This window comes from Theropithecus gelada, chromosome 1 (genome assembly GCF_003255815.1).
Source record: "Theropithecus gelada isolate Dixy chromosome 1, Tgel_1.0, whole genome shotgun sequence".
NCBI lineage: Eukaryota > Metazoa > Chordata > Mammalia > Primates > Cercopithecidae > Theropithecus > Theropithecus gelada.
Genome location: NC_037668.1, coordinates 68,184,799 through 68,199,235, shown reverse-complemented (window position 1 = coordinate 68,199,235; position 14,437 = coordinate 68,184,799). Strand labels below are relative to the sequence as shown.

Here is a 14,437-nt window from a genome sequence, read left to right as displayed (position 1 = left end):
TACTGGGATTAAATTACCTGTAATCCCAGTAATTTGGGAGGCTGAGCTGGATGGATTGTTTGAGGCCAGGAGTTCAAGACCAGCCTGGCCAACATGGCAAAACCCTGTCTCTACTAAAATACAAAAATCAGCTGGGCATGGTGGCACATGCCTGTAATCTCAGCTACTCAGGAGGCTGTAGGCAGTAGAGCCACTTGAGCCCAAGAGGCAGAGGATGCAGTGAGCCGAGATTGTGTCACTGCACTCCAGCCTGGGAGACTATGTTTCAAAAAACAACAACAACAACAACAACAACAAGGAAAAAAACCCAAAAAACAAACAAAAAACCCTCCACACATACTCTCTAGCACAGAAATTCCAGTTCTAGGAATTTACCCTACATACTTACATGTGTGTGAAACAAAAACGTGTAAGACTATTCATTGAACACTGTGTAAACAAAAGACTGAAAATAACCAAAACCCATCCATAGCGAAGTGTTGGAGTACATTTATACCATGGAATACTATGCAGCTATAAAAAAGAATAAGTAGGCACTTTATATAGTGAAGAGGAATGACATCTATGATATGTTGTTTGGTTTTTGTTTTTGAGACAGAGTCTCACTCTGTTGCTCAGGCTGGAGTGCAGAGGTATGATCATGGCTGACTGCAGCCTTGATCTCCAAGGCTTAAGCAAACCTCCACCTCACCCTCCCAAGTAGCTGGAGCACAGGCGAGTGCCACCACCACACCCAACTAATTTTTAAATTTTTTCTAGAGACCGGGTATCACTATGTTGCCCAGGGTGGTCTCAAACTCTTGGGCTCAAGCAATCCTTCTGTCTTGGCCTCCCAAATTGCTGGAATTACAGGCATGAGCCACTGCAACTGGCCTATATTATCATGTAATAAAAGTAACATGCAGGCTGGGCGCAGTGGCTCGCGCCTGTAATCCCAGCACTTTGGGAGGCCTAGGTGGGTGGATCACCTGAGGTCAGGAATTTGAGACCAGCCTGGCCAACATGGTGAAACCCCATCTCTACTGAAAAATACAAAAATCAGCTGGGTGTGGTGGTATGCACCTGTAATCCCAGCTACTCAGGAGGCTCAGGTAGGAGAATCCCTTGAACCTGGGAGGTGGAGGTTGCAGTGAGCTGAGATCACGCCACTGCACTCCAGCTGGGTGACAGAGTGAGACTCTGTCTCAAAAAAAAAAAAAAAAAAAAAAGTAACTTGCAGATGTGTCTGTATAGGAGGTGGCCATTTCTGCTTAAAAAGACAAAGGAGGCCAGGCATGGTGGCTCACGCCTGTAATCCTAGCACTTTGGGAGGCTGAGGTGGGCAGATCGCCTGAGGTCAGGAGTTCAAGACCAGTCTGGCCAGCATGGTGACACTCTGTCTCTACTAAAAATACAAAAATTAGCCAGGCGTGGTGGCAGGTGCCTGTAATCCTAGCTACTCGGGAAGCTGAGGCAGGGAATTGCTTGAACCCTGGAGGCGGAGGCTGCAGTGAGCTGACACAGTGCCACCGCACTCCAGCCTGGGCAACAGAGTGAGACTCCATCTCAAAACAAACAAACAACAACAAAAAGACAAAGGAAAACTGTATATTTGTATTCTCTTGGACATAAATTTTAAAAAGCTGAATGGATACACAAAAAATTATTTAAAATGGTTGCCTCTATGCAGAAATCAATGGTAGGAAACACAGGAAGGAGGCTTTTCGCTGTATACAATTGTTTCCACCTTCTGGACTTTATACCATGTGAAAGTTTTCTCCATTAAAAAATATTATTTTATTCTTTTTTGCAGAAACAGAGTCTCACTCTGTTGCCCACCTGAAATGCGGTGGTGTGATCACAGCTCATTGCAACCTTAAACTCCTGGGCTCAAGTGATCCCTCTGCTTCAGCCTCCTGCACAGCTAGGACTACAGGCACATGCTACCATGCCTGGCTAATTTTTTAAAAACTTTTTTGCAGAGATGGGTCTTGCTGTGTTGTCTAGGCTGGTCTTGACTTCTGGTAACTGCTCCTCCTTCCTTGACCTCCCAAAGTGCTGGGATTACAGGCACAAGCCACTATGCCTGGCCAAAAAAATAAAATTTTAATTAAAAAAAATAGGGTTGGTGATATTTTAAGTTATAGTTCCTAAATGCTGGTCTGCAAATCATGAATACCCATGAAGAATAATTTAATCCACCGTGAAATCAGAAAAAAACTATGTTGTTAATTTTTCATAATGCTGAATTCATTTAATTTGAAGGACCAGATTTTAATCTTAAGTACTTTTTATAGAAGTGTTAGTAGTCAGTACCTGTCAATGTAATGTTTATTTACAATGGGAAAAAATAAAAGTTGGCATCATTACACCAATTCCTCACATTTGAGTCCTGAAATTTTAAAGCATTCTTTTTTTTTTTTTTTTTTTTTTTTTTTGAGACGGAGTCTCGCTCTGTCGCCCAGGCTGGAATGCAGTGGCCGGATCTCAGCTCACTGCAAGCTCCGCCTCCCGGGTTCCAGCCATTCTCCTGCCTCAGCCTCCCGAGTAGCTAGGACTACAGGCGCCGCCACCTCGCCCGGCTAGTTTTTTTTTTTTTGTATTTTTTAGTAGAGACGGGGTTTCACCGTGTTAGCCAGGATGGTCTCGATCTTCTGACCTCGTGATCCGCCCGTCTCGGCCTCCCAAAGTGCTGGGATTACAGGCTTGAGCCACCGCGCCCGGCCAATTTTAAAGCATTCTAAATCACCAATTTACACTTGGCTTTTATTCTCATGTCAAATACCTGTTTTTACACATTATTTCGGAAGGCATTCCTCCTGTGTATTTCATGGTGTCGACTAAGTGATGAGTTATAGCTGAAGGCTTTTCCACATTCGTTACATTCATAAGGTTTTTCTCCAGTGTGATGTCTCTGATGTTTTTTAAAGGATGAATCATGCCTATAGGCTTTTCCACAGCGATTGCATTCATATGCTTTCACTCCCGTATGAACAGTTTTATGGTTGCTAAGGTGTATCCTCTGCCTAAAGGCTTTTCCACATTCTTTACATTTGTAGGGTCTCTCCCCAGTATGGATCCTCTGGTGATGCGTTAGATATGCTCTATGACTAAAGGTTTTACAACATGCAGTGCATGCGTAGGGCTTCTCCCCAGTATGAATTCTTATATGTTCACTAAGGTGTCTAATCTGTCTAAAGGTTTTCCCACATTCATTGCAAGTAAAGGGTTTCTCTCCAGAATGAGTCCTCAAATGTTGAACCAAGCTAATGTTCTGGCTGAAAGCTTTCTGACATTTATCACATACATAGGGTTTCTCCCCAGTGTGAGTTCTATGATGCTGATTAAGTGATGAGCGATGTCTGAAGGCTTTCCCACATTCCTCACATTCAAAGGGTTTCTCACCAGTATGGATTCTCTGGTGTGTACTGAGGGATGCACTTTGACTAAAGGCCCGTCCACATTCCTTACATCTGAAAGGTTTCTCACCAGTATGAATTCTCATATGTTCAGTAAGGTGAATAGGTTGTTTGAAGATTTTTTCACATATATTACATTCATAGGTTTTTGTTCTTATGTAACTTGTTGGATGATTAATCAAATCTAATTTGTATGTGTTCCGCTTTGTAGGTGTATCATATTTATGGTGCCTCTGTTCAATAACAACATTTGAACGCATAATTATATTTTCCCCAAATTTGTTAGTTTCTTGGACTCTCTTCTTATGGGTCAAGATGGCTTGTCTCACATCTCTCACACAAGTTTCCTGGTGCCTTTCTAAGACATCATCATATGTGGAGGCTTTTCTCAATGTGGAATAAATGATATCATCTCTCATGAACCTCTCCATCATAATGCCATGATATAAGCGCTCCTGTGAAATGGCACTCTTTGCAGTTGACTCAATGGTTTCCATTTTACTCTTCAAGTCTGAAAGAAATGAAAAAAAGCTTTGAAAAACCAATTACTGTAGTGGTTATGGAACACAGATTTAGACAACAATATGGATAAGTGCATGAGATTTTGACTATATTGAAATATGATTATGCTGCTTGAAGAGGTAATGGGAAAGCAAATTAAGAAACAGTGAACAGGTTAAAAGTGTCATATTACATATATATTTATATATATAAATTTATATATATATATAATTTATAAATATATATATTTATAAATATATATATTTGAGTCTTTTAGTCCTGCTCTAATAATACTAAGTAATAAAATTTCAGAGCTATGACTTAAGAATATAAATATTTTAATTGACAACTACTTTTGGAAAACAATCTCAGAAAGATAAAAAGATGTTTCCCTCCCCACTCTAGCAGCAGCAGGAGACATTATAGTTCAAAAAATACGGTTTGAGCTAAGAATATACACAAGAACATTATGCTGTCTTTCATTGAAACGTATGTGTGTGTGTGTGTGTATATATATATTTCTTTCTATGGTTACTAATATGTTCATGAAAGTATTACTTATACAAAGGAGACTTGTAAGAAACCCAGACTGCTGCTAGGTTCTAGGAAAATCCCTTTAAGATGTTTACTTGATCAATTTGTTGCACCATTACTAATATTTCAACTGACAGGTCTATATGTATTCCTGAAAGGTATAATTTCTTATAAGATTTTTTAGCCAACACAGATGGATCATTAGCAATTCAAAATGTCAAATTCTAAATGACGACAGACAATAATAATGTCTAATAATATCTACACTCTGCAGGTCCCTGATTCTGGTCTTGAATAGGAGAGGAGGAAAAGAAGATAGGGGAAAAGAAAAGAAGCCATTTATGCATCCCTCCCTAATTCAGTATCCGAGCATGAGAGAGTCTCAAGCAAGTGGGGAAGAAGAGAGGATTTCGTTTTGAATGAAGTTAGGAGTTTTTATTATTGCACTGAACTAAATAGGCATTTTACTAAAGTCAAGACTGTTCTTGTTATTTAAAGGAATGGGATCATCAATGGAACTCTTTGAGATTTCATCCAGAGGCTGGGAAAGAACATTCATGGTAGCTTTTATTGTTATTTTCATTATTGTAAGTTGAGGAAGAGAAAACCCAGGAAAATACACAAACAATGACTGGATTAATAACAGAATAAAACAAGGTGGCTGCATAAAAGGTCAATATACAAAATCAAGTTTGTTATTACATACCAGCAACATAATTTTTTTTTTTTTTTTTTGGAGACGGAGTTTCGCTCTAGTTGCCCAGGCTGGAGTGCAATGGCACGATCTTGGCTTACGGCAACCTCCACACCCTGGGTTCAAGTGATTCTTCTACCTCAGCCTCCCGAGTAGCTGGGATTACAGGCATGCACCACCACACCTGGCTAATTTTGTATTTTTAGTAGAGACGGGGCTTCACCATGTTGGTCAGGCTGGTCTCGAACTCCTGACCTCAGGTGATCTGCCTGCCTTGGCATCCCAAAGTGCTGGGATTATAGGCATGAGCCACCACACCTGGCCAGCAACATAATTTTTTTTTTCTTTTTTTTTTTTGAGACGGAGTCTCGCTCTGTCGCCCACGCTGGAGTGCAGTGGCCGGATCTCAGCTCACTGCAAGCTCCGCCTCCCGGGTTTACGCCATTCTCCTGCCTCAGCCTCCCGAGTAGCTGGGACTACAGGCGCCCGCCACCTCGCCCGGCTAGTTTTTTATGTATTTTTAGTAGAGACGGGGTTTCATCGTGTTCGCCAGGATGGTCTCGATCTTCTGACCTTGTGATCTGCCCGTCTCGGCCTCCCAAAGTACTGGGATTATAGGCTTGAGCCACCGCGCCCGGCCTAACATAATTTTTAAAAATATACCTGTTCACGACTGAGGCTTGGGGAAAAGAAAAGGAAAAAAAATACCACCTACAATAGCAACAAAATGTAAGATTTTCAGAATCAATCTAACAAAAAATGTACAATACGTACAAGAGAAAATCCGGAAATGTTACCGAAAAAAATTAGGAAATATCAATAAACGGAGTGCTGTATCATATTCCTGGACAGGAGGATTCGATAGCACAACAATGTTAACTCCCCCAAAATTGATCTAGAAATTCAATTCTATTCCAATCAAAATGCCAGCAGAGTATTTGTGGGTGTGATTTGATGCTCTGATTACATAATTCAAATAGAACAACAAGGAACCAAGAATAACCAGAACAATTTTAAAGAACAAGGTGGGTGAACTACCTCTACCACACATTAAGTCTCACTATGAAAGTTTTTAAGATACCCTGGCATTAGAGTAAGGACAGAAAAACAAAATAATAAAACAACATAAAGAGAGAAACACAATAGAAAAAGAATATGCAAAACAGAAATAGACCCAAACATATGAAGAAACTTGACAGGTGACACAGCACATTAACTATTCCTGGACTGATTATCCATGTGGAAAAAGTTAATCAGATTTCCACCTCATACATACAAATGTATTTATATAAAATAAATTCCAGATGAATTAAACCTAAATGTGAAAAGCAAAACTTTGAAAATATAGGAATATGTAGAAACATATATGTATGATACACGTATATGATAAAATGGAGGATAGCAGGGCACAGCAGCATGCACCTGTAGTCCCACCTACTAAAGAGGGTGAGGCAGAAGAATCACTTGAGCCCAGGACTTCGAGGCTAGCTTGGGCAACATAGCAAGACCCAGTCTCTAAAAACAATTTTTTTTAAAGTTTACAAAAAAGGAGAATAACAAGGCATAAAATGGTTTCTTAAACAAAAAGCACAAACAATAAAGAAAAACCTGATAAATTCAGTAACATTAAATTGAGAAACTCACATCTATCAAAAGACACTAATTTTGAAAAGTCAAAGATGGGCCACTGACCTAGGGTAAACATTTGCAAAACATAAAGCTATCAAGATTATCCAGAATGAATACACACACACACACACACACATATTTTTTTTTTCTACAAATCAATAAGAAAAAAGATTATAGAAACATTGGCATGGGATATAAACAGGTAATTAACAGAAGAGCCTGGCATTAGAGTAAGGACAGAAGAAGAGATGGATGGATGGTCAATGAACATGAGAAATATACTTCCTTTCACTAGTAGTCAGGAAAATGAAAGAAACAAGATACCATAACCCAGTGAATTTACAAAAATCTTAAAGTTTGGCAATAACAAATGTTGACAAAGATGCTGAGTTATGGAAACTCTCAAGCCCTGTTAATGGGAGAATAAACTGGTGTAACTGCTTTGAAGAGCAAATTGGTAATACCCAGCAAAAGGAAAGTGCATATATTCTACAACCCAATAATTTTGCTTCTACCAACTATCTTAGAGAAACACTTGCGTTATGTATACAAGAAGTTATGGACACAAAGTTTTGCTGCAGAATATTTGTAACTCCCAAATTTGGAAACAATGTAAATGTCTATCAACAGGAAAATAAATAAGAAAATTGTGGCTTATTAACTCAATGGAAATGAATGAACTAGAATAACATACTGAGGAATATCACCAGGGTTGAATGAGAAAAGCAAAAGGAAGACGTATATACACCATTTATTTAAAGAAAAAGAACATACAAAACAATGCTATATATTGTTTAATATGTATACACTAATATACATGGACTGCTTTTACTACATTATACATGCAATAAAAGCATGAAGACATGGGAATGATATTTCAATGCAGAGTGGTTATTTCAAAAGGTGTAAGGGGGACAGTGGAGCTTCAACTCTGTTTCATTTCTTAGTCTAGGTGGAAGCTACACATAAATGTGTTATAATGTTTTCTATGCCTTTCTGAAAGTCTAAAATATTTCACAATAAAAAGCAAAGTTTGAGGAGATTGTTAGGGACCACAAGATTTGGTGAGAAGGAATCCTTTGGTAATTTCTCTTACAGGAGTTTTCATGAAGTAGCTGTTACAAAAACTTAAGATATGTAAGTTAAAAAGAGAATGAGAATTGAAGCTGGAATTGTAAAATGAACATTGGCAAAAAGTAAAAATGGAGTGTAGGAAAATTAACGATTTGTACAATGCAATGAAAAGAGATTGATTTTCTGTGAAAATACCACATACATCTGACTGCTTAGAGAAAGCTTTAGATCGGCAGCCCTTAGGATACTGGAGAAAGGGAAAATCAAGCTCAACCTTAATGAGGACAAGACTGCTCTTTCCTCCACCTCCAGAGAGACTTTTGCAAGGGCTCAGTGAAGCAAAGGGGTAAGGAAGGGAGGGGTGATATTAGTTTACTGGAGGCTCCGTACAGTGGTCTGAGCCGTCCCCACAGCCGAGGCTTTGAGCACTCTGACCTATATATTAAAATTCCATCTGCCTTGGTGATTTGGTTTGAATATTTATCCCCTTCAAATCTCATGGTGAAATGTGATCCCCAGTGTTGGAGGTGGGGCCTGGTGGGAGGTGTTGGGTCATGGGGGTGGATCATTCACGAATGAGTGTCCTCCCCATGGTAATGAGTGAGTTCTCACTCTGAGTTCACGTGAGATCTGGTTGTTTAAAAAGCCTGGCACCGGCTGGGCACCGTGGCTCACGCCTGAAATCCCAGCACTTTGGAAGGCCGAGGCGGGTGGATCACAAAGTTGAGATTGAGACCATCCTGGCTAACACAGTGAAACCCCATTTCTACTAAAAATACAAAAATTAGCTGAGCGTGGTGGCGCGTAACTGTAGTCCCAGGTACTCGGGAGGCTGAGGCAGGAGAATCACTTGAACCCCAGAGGCAGAGGTTGCAGTGAGCCAAGATTGCACCACTGTACTCCAGCCTGGCAACAGTGCGAGACTCTGTCTAAAAAAAAAAAAAAAGAAAGAAAGAAAGAAGGAAAAAGAAAAAGAAAAAGAGCCTGGCACCTCCTCCTTCACTCTTATGCTCCAGCTCCCACCATGTAATATGCCTTTCACCGCGATTGTAAGCTTCCTGAGGCCCTCACCAGGAGCAGATGCCAGCGCCATGCTTCCTGTACAGCCTGCAGAACCATCCAATTAAACTTTTCTTTATAAATTATGGAGTCTCAGGTATCCCTTTATAGCAACACAAAAACAGACTAACACACTTGGTCTCACCTGAACTGGGATCTCCTGGGCCTTCTTTCTCTGCCATCCATGGCTCTTCTCCTTTCTCTAATTGGGATATCACACTAGGTTTGGAAAGTTGATATCCTGCTTATGTAGTAAAAAAAGAGTGTGAATGTTTATGCTGATGTCTAAGAACCATCCCCAGAGTTTTGTTCAAGTCTTCTGGTATTCCGGGCCTCCACAAGTGAAAAGGGGTGGGTCTTTCTATTCTAACTCTGTGTAGTAAAGTTGTTCCCCAAGAAAGTCAAATCAGATATGCCCTCACTACGTTTTCGAAGGGAATAAGACATCTTTAATACAGAACCCAAAATCAAGCCTCAAGGAATCCACACATCAACAATTTAAAATAATGACTCTCCTGTAATGGGTGGGTTTCTGGATACATGGATAGCCAAGTCTTACCCACGGACACCAAGTTGCTGTAGTTCTCCAGCATCACCTCTCGGTACAGATTCTGATAAGCAGGAGCCAACTGCCCCCACTCTTCCTGGGTGAAGTCAACAGATATGTCCTTGAAAGTCAACAATTCCTAGAACATCAAACACATTTCTGTTTAGCCGGAGACCACTTCTGTTAAGTTCCAAGGAGTTCTGATGGTATTCTAAATTCTGAGAGATTCTAAACTTACTTTTATCAGGAGCCTTCTCTGGATCTGTTTGGAGATCCTTTGATCTCCAAATCTGATCAACAAAACTGTCTGGAACTGTAGTCTGTCTGGATCTCTAATCTGGAGATTACTATAAATAATGTAACATATAGAAAGACAGATGGTGATACATGCCTAAGAAAAAAAATTAAGCAGAATAAGAGACATTGGGAGAACCATAGTGAGGGTAGGATAATCTTTTATGTAAAGTGGTTGGGGAAGGCTCTCTAAAAGGGTGATATTTGACCAGAGACATAAATTCAGTAAAAGAGAGAACCACATAGAAATCTGAGAGAAGAGCATCCTGGGCTGGTGCAAAGGACCTAAGGTGACAGCATCCTGGGCTGGTGCAAAGGACCTAAGGTGACAGCATCCTTGGCTTGAGGAAGAGGAAAGTGAACAGCATGGCTAGAGGTAGCCTGGTTGATGAGAGAGTGGAAGGAGATGAAATCAGAGAGGTGGAGATGAGGAACAGGGTGGGATGGGGATAGAGGTTCCCCCACCACCTCGCACACTTATTGTCACAAAGACCTATGCATTCTTACTGAGCTTGAATTCTGAGGCCCTGCTGGAGTTTAATGTAAAAAGGAACAAAACTGTCTGGAACTGCAGTCTAATCCCTTCCTAAGCTCAAATGCTAAAAAGATAAAAAGGAAAGCCCTCAGCATTGGTGGCATGGGCTAATTAGAAGCATACTCAATCAAAAAGCTGTGTGACAGCCAGAGTTCAGCCACAGCTCTAGGAGAAGCCCCTCACCTTAACCACCAGAGAGACGAAAGGGTTTGGAAATAGAACAAACCAAAACAAATGAAGAAACTATATGTGTGTGTGTGTGTGTGGGGGGTGTGTGTATATACATACAAAACACACACATATATGTATGTATATACACCTACACTCCTGCCTTGGCCCCTCTAAGTGTTGGGATTACAGGCATGAGACACTATGCCTGGCCGAGAGATGACTTTTTACTGTGATAAGCAATTTCTGGAGAGATGAAGTGCTAATGCAGAGACGCTTAGCATCACACTGAATTTTAAGTAGATACTTGAAACACCTGAGCTCACTACAATAGCCACAGGAGATAGCTATAAAATTATCATAGTAATGCAATATGTGCACTATAGTTTATTTTATGCAGTAGTGATTTAATACTGCATCTTTACATTTGTTTACATTTCTCTCAACTGCGAATGGCACCAAGAATAGTCTGTGCATACAAGCTTTGAAAATTTTAAACTTTTTATAATAGATACGTGTATCTGTTATGGTAGTAAATAAAATAGACTAGTATATACATATAATTTATGTATTCATAACACACCTAACTTTTTCTTAATTTTTTCGATACTCCTAGACTACACGGTCCATCTGCAAGTTTTTCCAAAATGTCACAAATCTCCAAAAAATGTTTCAATATATTTATTGAAAAAAGTCTGTATAGAGGTGGACCTGCACAGTTCAAATCTGCGCTGCTCAAGAATCAACTCTAGGCCGGGTGCAGTGGCTCACGCCTGTAATCCCAGCACTTTGGGAGGCTGACACGGGCAGATCACGAGGTCAAGAGATTAAGACCATCCTGGCCAACATGGTGAAACCCCGTCTCTACTAAAAATACAAAAATTAGCTGGGCGTGGTGGTGCATGCCTGTAGTCCCAGCTACTCGGAAAGCTGGGGCAGGAGAATCGCTTGAACCTGGGAGGCAGAGGTTGCAGTGAGCCGAGATCTGGCTACTGCACTCCAGCCTGGCAACAGAGCAAGACTCCATCTCAAAAAAAAAATAAAAAATAAAAAAAGAATCAACTGTAAATGAAAATTCTACAAGTGAAAAATACAATATCTACAAAATTCATTGGATGGGCTTAAAGTAGATTAGATCATGATGAAGATAAGATCAGTGATCAGTGAAACTTAAGATGGGTCAATAAATATTATTCAAACTAGAGTACCAAGAGGAAAAAAATATGTGGGATAATATCAAGTGGTCTATTATACATGCAATTAGAATCTCAGGGCTAAGTGGGGTGGCTCATGCCTGTAATCCCAGCACTTCGTAAGGCCAAGGCAGGAGGATTGCTTTAGCTCAGGAGTTTGAGACCAGCCTAGGCAACATAGGAAGACCCTATCTCTACAAAAAAATACAAAAATTAGTCAGGCATGGTAGCACACACCTGCAGCCCCAGCTACTCAGGAGCTCAGGAGGCTGAGGTAGGAGGATTGCTTAAGCCTGAGAGGTAAAGGAGGGAAGGAGGGAGGGAGGGAGGGAAGGAGAGATGAAGGGAAGAAAGCAAGAAGGAAGGGAGGGAGAAAGAGCAATCTCAGAAAACAGAATAGGTAGAAAAAATATTTGAAACATAATGGCTGAAGATTTTCCAAACTAATGGGAAAAAAATCAACCCACAGATCCAAGAAGCTCAGCAAACCCTAAAAAGGATAAACTCAAAAGAAAATCACAGCAAGGCACTGTGGCTCATGCCTGTAATCCCAGCACTTCAGGAGGCCATGACGGCAGATCACTTGAGGTCAGGAGTTTGAGACCAGCGTGGCCAACGTGGTGAAACCCCATCTCTACTAAAAACAAAAAAAAATAATAAAAAAAAAATTTTTTAAATAAGCCTGGGTGTGTCCTAGCTACTTGAGAAGCTGATGTGAGAGGATTGCTTGAACCCGGGAGGTGGAGGTTGCAGAGGGCCAAGATCATGCCACTGCACTCCTGCCTGGATGACAGAGCAAGACTCGTCTCAAAAAACAACAACAACAACAACAACAACAAATCACACCTGTGCACATCAGATAAAAGTTGGTATAAAACAGACACATTGGCCAGGCGTGGTGGCTCACACCTGTAATCCCAGCACTTCGGGAGGCTGAGGCGGGCAGATCACGAGGTCAGGAGATTGAGACCATCCTGGCTAACATGGTGAAACCTTGTCTCTACTAAAAATACAAACAATTAGCTGGGCGTGGTGGCGGGCGCCTGTAGTCCCAGCTACTCGGGAGGCTGAGGCAGGAGAACGGCGTGAACCCGGGAGGCGGAGCTTGCAGTGAGCCGAACGCCACTGCACTCCAGCTTGGGCGACAGAGCAAGACTCTGTCTTAAAAAAAAAAACGGGCCGGGCGCGGTGGCTCAAGCCTGTAATTCCAGCACTTTGGGAGGCCGAGACGGGCGGATCACGAGGTCAGGAGATCAAGACCATCCTGGCTAACAGGGTGAAACCCCGTCTCTACTAAAAAAATACAAAAAACTAGCCGGGCGAGGTGGCGGGCTCCTGTAGTCCCAGCTACTCGGGAGGCTGAGGCAGGAGAATGGCGTAAACCCGGGAGGCGGAGCTTGCAGTGAGCTGAGATCTGGCCACTGCACTCCAGCCTGGGCGACAGAGCGAGACTCCGCCACAAAAAAAAAAAAAAAAACGAAAAAGAAAAAAACAGATACATCACATAAACAGAATAACAGCTGCCTTCTCATCACAGATAATACAATCTAAAAGATAATGGAACATTGTTAAAGTACTTAAAGAAAAAGCAGTCAACCTAGAATTCTTTATCCAATAAGATCCTCAAATAGGAATATAAAGAAATGTTTAGATCAATGAAAGTTGTGAGAATTTGTCACTAGAACACCCACATTATAAGAAATGCTAAACAAAGTTCTTTAAGCTGAAGGGAAATAATACAAGATAGAAACCTGGAATGAAAGGAAAAAAGGAAGAGTGCCTAAATGGATAAATATAAGGGCAAATACGAAAGATGTGTTTTTTTCCATGTTCATAGTTTGTTATAAGACAGTTTACTATTAAAAGCAAAACTAAGAACAATGTACTGTGGTGTTTTTACACGTAAAACAAAATGTATATTGACAAAACGCTAAGAGTGGGAAGGAGTATATGAAAATATAATGTAAGTCTTTCATATCATATGTGAAGCCATAAAACATTAATTCAAAGTAACTGTGGAATGTTACTTTTGTAACATGTGTAATGTTAAATACAATGTGTAACATTCCACAGTTACTTTGAATTAATATTATATGGCTTCGCATATATGACTGTTTTTAGTGGTTGTTAGAGCAACCACTAAAAACAAATCAAAGAACTGGCCAGACTCAGTGGTTCATGCCTGTAATCCCAGTACTCTGGGAGGCCAAGGTGGATGCATCACCTTAGGTCAGGAGTTTGAGACCAGCCTGGCCACCATGGAGAAACCTCGTCTCTACTAAAAATACAAAAATTAGCTGGGCATGGTGGTGGGAGCTTATAATCCCAGCTACTCAAGAGGCTGAGGCAGGAGAATCGCTTGAACCCGGAAGGCGGAGGTTGCAGTGAGCTGAGATCATGCCACTATACTCCAGCTTGGGCAACAAGAGTGAAACTCTGTCTCAAAAAAACAAAACAAAACAAAAAACAAACAAACAAAAAAAACAGAAAGCAGGCCGGGCGGGGTGGCTCATGCCTATAATCTCAGCATTTTGGGAGGGCAAGGCAGGCAGATCACGAGGTCAGGAGATCGAGACCATTCTGGCTAGCACAGTGAAACCACATCTCTGCTAAAAATACAAAAAAAAAAAAATTAGGCAGGTGTGGTGGCACGCACCTGTAGTCCCACCTACTCAGGAGGCTGAGGCAGGAGAATTGCTTGAACCCAGGACGCAGAGGTTGCAATGAGCCGAGATCGCGCCACTGCACTCCAGCCTGGGTGACAGAGCAAGATTCTGTCTCAATTAAAAAAAAAAAAAAAAAAATCGGCCG

The 14,437-nt window shown here is 41.0% G+C and overlaps 1 protein-coding gene across 2 annotated transcripts in view; it reads right to left on the bottom strand.

The window, feature by feature from the left end:
* Window positions 1-2,770: 2,770 nt before the first annotated feature.
* Window positions 2,771-14,437, bottom strand: part of ZFP69 (ZFP69 zinc finger protein) — a 19,777-nt gene continuing 8,110 nt past the window's right edge. The window contains exons 4-6 of one of the 2 annotated variants that reach the window (XM_025403855.1): window positions 9,449-9,575; window positions 9,035-9,133; window positions 2,771-3,909 (exon numbers count right to left, since the gene is read on the bottom strand). In XM_025403855.1, coding sequence (XP_025259640.1) covers window positions 2,771-3,909; window positions 9,035-9,133; window positions 9,449-9,575 — 1,365 coding nt within the window. The remainder of the gene's footprint in view (window positions 3,910-9,034; window positions 9,134-9,448; window positions 9,576-14,437) is intronic. The other variant, XM_025403856.1, reaches the window with a different exon arrangement.